The 7,353-nt window shown below is 37.8% G+C and overlaps 1 protein-coding gene across 1 annotated transcript in view; it reads right to left on the reverse strand.

The window, feature by feature from the left end:
• The window catches only part of WDR72 (WD repeat domain 72), a 203,053-nt gene extending 196,268 nt beyond the window's left edge, over positions 1-6,785 (reverse strand). Inside the window, exons 1-2 of the mRNA XM_057719816.1 lie at positions 6,633-6,785; positions 997-1,103 (exon numbers count right to left, since the gene is read on the reverse strand). Coding sequence (XP_057575799.1) covers positions 997-1,103; positions 6,633-6,785 — 260 coding nt within the window. The remainder of the gene's footprint in view (positions 1-996; positions 1,104-6,632) is intronic.
• Between the last annotated feature and the right edge of the window lie 568 nt (positions 6,786-7,353).

Below are 7,353 nucleotides of genomic sequence, written 5' to 3' on the forward strand. Positions count from 1 at the left end.
CGGCCTGTGTAGCAGGCTTTGTGGCAGCCCTAGTGTACGGAAGCTAGGCAATTGTTTGAAAAGAATGTACTAGGACATTTCATTTTAGCCTCATCCAAAGTTCAGTCTCTCTAAGAGTAGCAGTTATGGCTTTGCTATCAGCTATGAGAATAGGTAGCTCTTTGATGTCTGTACCACTAGCCTTTTTGTTAAACTTTTCCATTTCTAAAAGTTGGACACCTGATTTCTCATTATTCTTTTGGGTCTCAGAATTCAAAGCCATATAGTTGCTCCTTGGGTTAAAAACAAACAAGGAGGGGATTCTCTTGTTTCAACCAGCAACCCAATCCCTCATTCACGAACACATGCTGAATGGATTCCGCATTCCTGAGTATACTTTGGCAAATATCTCATCAGCAGAGGAGTTCATAGCAGCTCTTCCATCAGTGGGGTTTACTTCCTATGGCTAAGTCCTGTTTCATTGGAACAAACCTCCTTCCACGAAACTGCACTGAAATCACTATGTTCCTTCTCCTTCTCGCTCCCACATCCCACTTACAAGTGAGTCCTCTCCTCTGTTTGTTTTAAAATGATATCAGACAAGTGTACAACATAAAGATCATATTTGCTGAATTGTTTCACAAAACTATGAAGGCTTGCATGGGTTTGCTTAATAGTTCAGAGTGAGTTACTACATGAAAAAACACAAGCGTCCGGACTTTTCCATTTTCAATTCTATAATAGGTGGCATTTGCCAACATCCTTTACACAATGAGGCTGCCACAGGGCCTGATACACATGTTGGGATGTTTAAAGATTGAGAGTCATAGTACTGATTACTTTCCTTGGCACTGTCACACAAGTCATTCAACCATTCAAGATCTAACTTTTCCTATATGTAAAAGGAACATGTTAATCACTAAAGTTTCCTTCAGCCCCAGAATTCTGTTTCCCATCAGAGTTTTTAAAAAGGGAGAAGGAACAGAGATGGGTACACAGTTCCACAGTCTTACCTACCCATTTTCAGCAGCACTAACTATGAAGGGCTGTTTAGAGAAGTCTCTCGCTCTCGCCAAACACGTCACCGAAGCTGAGTGACCAAAAAGAAGTTCTTTGGCTGAAATCTGAAAATGATGAGGGTAAGCTTTTAAATAGCTGTAAACTTTTTAGTTGAAGACTATAACATGACATTATATAATTATTCATAATTCTGATTAGGAAATTCTGTAATGTTTTTGCTGTACATAAGTTTCAGGAAAACTGATACAAGGCATATCCAAATCCCCAGAATAATAAAGTTCTAGAAAAAGGAACTGTGTTTTCTGTTTGTTTTCGGTTTTGTATCCATCATGAAACCTAGATGATTGCCAGACCTGTTTTACAACATCTAGGTTTTGAATACAAATAAATCAGTGTTGATGTTTCTTATGCACAAAATATGCCTCAAACGATAGAAGCATATTTATGTACAGATATCAGAATTCAGAAATGAGTTTACAAAATAATTCAGAGAAAATATTACCCTTTCTGTAACCATTATAATGCCTTATTTGAATTCCTGCCTCAGAAATAGTAAAAAATAATTTTTCAACATTAGGAATAAAATTTTAACTAAGCTATTATTTTAAATGCCAACTTTTTCTCCTATATGTGAATTATAAAAATGACACCAAGGACTAATTTTCCATTATCTCGTGTGTGAAAGGAGTCTATTCCTCATAATCCAATCACATCTATAAGAACAAATTATTTCATAACATAATTATTCGCTGCCTTCATCTTATGTCTATACTAATCAGAAATATTTCTTTAAAAGATCTGTTATCAGAATAAATTTCTAGTGCTACAAAGAGCATTTTTCAGTTGCTTATAGTCACTTACAATGCAAATTCTCTACCTTCTTCCTGGGAAATACAGGAAACAACAGAAAACAACATACTATCTTTCCCCATCATCACACTTGGGAATGTATATCTCTATGAATTTAACCTCTGTCCTATACATTACAGGCCAAATTAAGCAATGAATCAGGGCAAATCAAGCATACTCCTCCTGCAGAGAAAATCCACTATGGACAAAATGTCAGAAAAGAACACCATTGCCTTTCATATGAAGTCCTCATTCTGCTACTAAATCTTCACATGGAGTTGAATGAGCTGTGACAATTCACTATAATCTCCTCATTTTATCACACATTCTGCTGTGAAGAATAACAAAAAAAATTCTACAATCACACCTAGTCGTTGCCATGATGAAATCCAGGAAACCTTTACTTCTATTTGTGGGCTCCACTTTTATGAAGCGCTGGTCCCCCTCACTCCCACCTCAGGTACTCCTACTAGCACAAATAGAAAAGGGAAAAGAACACACACCTTGATGAGCATGTACTACATTCCAGGTACTCGTGCAACCATGAACAGGGTTTAATTCTCATCTCACAGTTGAGGAAATTAGGGCTCAAAGAATAGAAGTCATTTGTCCAATACTACAGAATTGGTAAATAACGGACCTAGATTTTGACCAGGACCTTTATGCCTTTTTTCTACTTAGCATTGCTATTCTTCATTTTGCCACTGTTGTGTTTCCTTCTGAGTATTAAACAGGAAGAAAAATAGAACATACCAATACTAACAGAACATATCTGAGAAGATGTTCAGATCTCACCTTCTTCTATGCTCAAAGGGATGATGAATGCCAGCAATCAAGACCAGAAGCCCCAAGTGAGGAAGTTTCTAGCATGGGACTTGGAGAAGCTCCCCATTGGTAGATCTCACAAAGTTCTGGAGAAACCAGAGGGCTTTTTGGGAGTCAGACCCTGAGCCTAGAAGCAGAATGCATAACCTAGACATGTGATGAGCAGCCCAGGACAGGGAGACATTTATTCTCCAGCTCCCCTGCACCCTGCCATCCCACCACCCATGGACAGGGAAAGGCTGAGATGTGTACCCAATCTCCGAATGAATGCTTGGATAGTCCAAGATGTATAGACCTTAAATCACCTTCTTTCCCTCCCTATTCCTATTCTATAATGCTCTCTAATCCTTATACAGAAACATGATACTCTCATTCCACCAGTTCTACTCATCAGCCAAACCCCAAGTCTGGAAGGCATCTTTGGCTGTTCCTGCTCCTTTACCTCACATCCAACTGGTTTCTCAGTTCTGTCCACTCTCTTCTCTTAACATCATTCCCACTGCCACTGATTTGGTTCACAGTCAAGAACCTTCCTGACTATATTACTGTAGAAGCCTCCTGCTCAAAGTCCCTGTCCCTTATCTCATCTCCTTCTCCCTTCAATATGCCCTGAATACCAAGTGATATTCTAAATCACAAATATAATAAAATAGTATTATGTCATCTCCTCACATAAGACATCCTCAAAATCCCTTAATATTACCACTGCTTTTAATTAGCACTTGGTGTTACTAGCTATTGCTAGTTAAAAAAAAAAAAAAATCTAAACCCCTCAGCATGTCAGATTCCACACTGAGTCTGCTCTGTCCTTTCCAGACGTGCCCGTCACCTCTAATTTACTCTTTATGTTCCAGGTTTGCTCAACCACTTTCACCAGTTCCCTGAAGGCAAAATAGTCTTGCCTTCCACACACACACATATCATTCTGTCTGTAATCTCCTCCCACCTGCTTTTCCTGTTCAAGTCTGATGTATCCTTTAGAGCTTAGCTCAGGCATTTCCTTTAGAGCTTAGCTCAGGCATTTCGCTTCAAAAGCACACCCCTCACTGATTAGGATGGCTATTAGAAAAACAACAGCAATAGAAAATAACAAGTGTTGATAAAGATGTTGAAAAGTGGGAACACTTGCACATGCTAGTGGGAATATAAAATGGTGCAGCCACTACAGAAAACAGCTAAGCAGTTCCTCAAAAAATTTAAAATAGAACTAATATAATCCATCAGTTCTACTTCTGGGTACAGCCCAAAGGAGTAAAAGCAGGGACTCAAAAACATAGGTTTGTACACCCACGTTCATGGCAGCATCTTCCACAATGGTCAAAAGGTGGAAGCAATCCACGTGTCCATTGAGGAATGGATAAATGAAATGTGGTATATACATACAATGGAATGTTACTGAGCCTTAAAAGGGAAGGACATTCTGACATATCTTGCAACATGTATGAAGACATTGTATTTAGTAAAATAAGCCAGTTGCAAAAGGATAAATACTGTATGATTCTACTTATATAAGATACATAGAGTGATTAAATTCACAGAGACATTGTGTATCCCACTGCTTTACAACTTCCTAATTACATGTCTATTTCCCACCCTAGACTCTGAGAAACCTGAAGGAGGAATCTGTGCCTACAACAAAAAGCATCTGTGTAGTTCATCTAATGACTGCATAAGTAAGTGTCCTTAGGCTTGTTTTTGCACTTTATTTGGTGGTGAGTGAGTGTTTTAAGACCACAGAACATGATTATTCTCTTACCTAAACCCATTTGAAGAAGAGAAGAAGCTTTCCAAATTTAGTACAAGGAAAAAATAAATAACTCCCAGTTCATTTTACACCCCACCTCCCTGAAGTGTCCTTCTTCCCTTCCTGCTGTCTTCCCCTGCTATACCCATTGGCCTCAAGCTGCCCTACAGCCACTCAATCAACCACATGGTCATAACCGCTCTTAAAATCTCCCTTGTCTTCAAGGCGTCCCTTCTTCTTCCTCTAGCTGAATTATTCCTTTATATATATATATATATTTAAAACAAACATCAAATTAAACCACTAAGCATTAAAATATCAGTGATGCAACACTCACTTGACTGTCTTACAGATACCAAGAGGATTTGTTGAGAACTCAAAAATGCCCAGATTTTTGAAAAACCTAGACTCTTCCCTGCTAATAGTTGACCCACTGTCATGTAGGGGCAAGATTCAAAGGAAAAATAAGAGCAGATGCTATTCTTTCTGGTCCTATGATTAGCTATAGAAAATCTTAAAGAAAACTCTCACATGGAAAATCTCACATTCACACTAATCAATATCTTATTCGTGTTACTAACTTTTTCACAATGTCCTCACAGTGAATTCCCAAAACATAAAGCTGATCCAATCTCCTTAAGTGTCCTCAATGATTCTCCTTGCTTCTTCCAACCCTGCCAATCTCATTCCCATTCCCACCCCATATTTCTAACTGTGGATTTCTCCATATCAGCAACTATTAGCATTTTGGGTGGAATAATTTTTTTGTTGTAAGGGGCTGTCATGTGCACTACAGAATGTTTACAGTATCCCTGGCCTCTGCCCACTAGATGCCAATGGCATCTCCCTTCCTATTGCTCTAATCCCAAGCAGAAGACTTGCTCCTAAGAAAAGCATGAAATAACTATTCCCACTGAAGATGAAGTACAGACTGATCGCCACAAAGAGCACCCTGTATTGTAACATAACTGCACTGGCAGTTACTAGCCTATGTCCTTCCTCTATGACACTGCAACTTGCTGGGCAGCCAGTGCCAGGTCTTCTCATTCATGTTTGAAGTCAGGTACCTACCATACTCCCTAACTTATAATAATGCATAATTACCAGGAACATATGTAAAATGATACAGGGGCAAGGATTCCAAATTTCTTAAGCTCATAGCAACCTACATATTACAAGACAGCTATTTCATCCTGGAAACACTACACTTCAACATTAAATAGAATAGCAATAGTTTAAGCCATTTAGGATTCTGAGATTAAACTGTAAGAGATAATAAATGCAAGGGCCAATTTCAAAGCTCAGTTGTTGCAATAATACCCAGTCCTTCTTTCAGTAATGTTCATAAACATTGAGCTGAGCTGGTCTGCTTGCAGTTCTTGGCAGTCCTGTAGTGAAACTACTTAGTGATGGGAGATGTTAATTAATTACACTATAAAATAGAATTACAATTAATTGTTAATTTAGGTTTTAAAGTGACAAACTTTAAAGGCTAAAAATAGTCTTTGATCTTTAAAAGGCTTCTTAATGAGGGCAGTATACTTTAAGTACATCATTAGTTTTAAGTGTTCAAATTGGGTCTAGAGGCTACTAGAGCTAAGCAAATATCTATTCCAATATGTTAAACGTTTATGAGTTGGGACAGGGACAATTAATTGCTAATCAATGGGCCAAATCCTAGGTGAGGTCAGGTTCTGAAATAGGAGGACAACAATAGTAAATTGGATTTAGAGCTTTTCGATGTGACCTGTAAAAATCACAGGCAAGCAGAGACTAAAAGAATAGCAAGAAGGCCAAACTGACAGAAACACCCAGATAATTAAGATATTACTCATTTAGTTAACAGTGCTTTTCAAGGGTGCCCTTTGTTTAGATTAACGAGCCATAATTTTTAGAATTATACTTACATGTCTGTAGTTCAGTTACTTAAACATATAATTCAGGATATAAAATAGTAAAACAGCATAGCTTAAAGGATAATAACAATTAACTGGTAGTTAAAATTAGCAATATTCATAATATAATTTTCAAATATGATCTTGATCCATCATATAATACTTCATATTTCTAAATTCACAAGGAAAACCCATTTATTACTTTGGTAAGCACCTTTTTAACAATCATGCAAAACTTCCACAGTCATTGCAGGTAGAAGCATCGAGCTGTGTTTATTTTATGAGTGCTATCTGCCTCAATAGAAACAGTTTTCACTAACCTTTAGCTCAGATGAGAGATTCCAGAGACAGAGCTGACCCTCTTGACTTCCTGTCACAATCATTTGCTGATCATCAGTGATCATGATGGCGGTGATGCTGTGTGGAGGGGCCTTCTTTCCCCAGAGTGCCACTGCCTGCAAGGAGGACCTCATGGTGAAAGAATCCTGGAAACACAGAGATGCGAAGAAGTGTACACAGTTATCATTCATAAATTTTGGAAACTTGTTAGTTTGTCAAAAAAGAATAATTTTTTATTCCAATTCTTGATGATTGATGCTAACCAAGAGAATGATAGGAATAGTCGACCCACCCCACATCCAGCTCTGACCGTGGGTGACCTTACCCACACCAAAGTCCAGCTAGGCTTCTCAAAAAGAATAGAGTTGTCTACACACTATAATTTGAAGACAACTTTGCAAGCTCTCTTTCCCCGGAAATGTCACCTCATCAAAATAACAAATGCCTGAACTTTGCTATTAAAAAGTAAATACCTTCTGTAAGAATAATGTTTCCTAGTCTTCGAAGACCCATGTATGGCTGTCATGATTCCGGTCATATTCATGTTCCACCTGTACAACTTTTAATAATAATTTTTATTTGACCCATTTCTGCATTTGGTATATTCCTAAACAATAATTTTCATGAAATCACTATCTCTACGTGTTAGTTACAGGGTTAAAATGAATATGTAATTATATAAAAAAATGCTTTCCAAACACA

Source organism: Hippopotamus amphibius, chromosome 2, assembly GCF_030028045.1.
Source record: "Hippopotamus amphibius kiboko isolate mHipAmp2 chromosome 2, mHipAmp2.hap2, whole genome shotgun sequence".
In the NCBI taxonomy this organism is placed as follows: Eukaryota; Metazoa; Chordata; class Mammalia; order Artiodactyla; family Hippopotamidae; genus Hippopotamus; species Hippopotamus amphibius.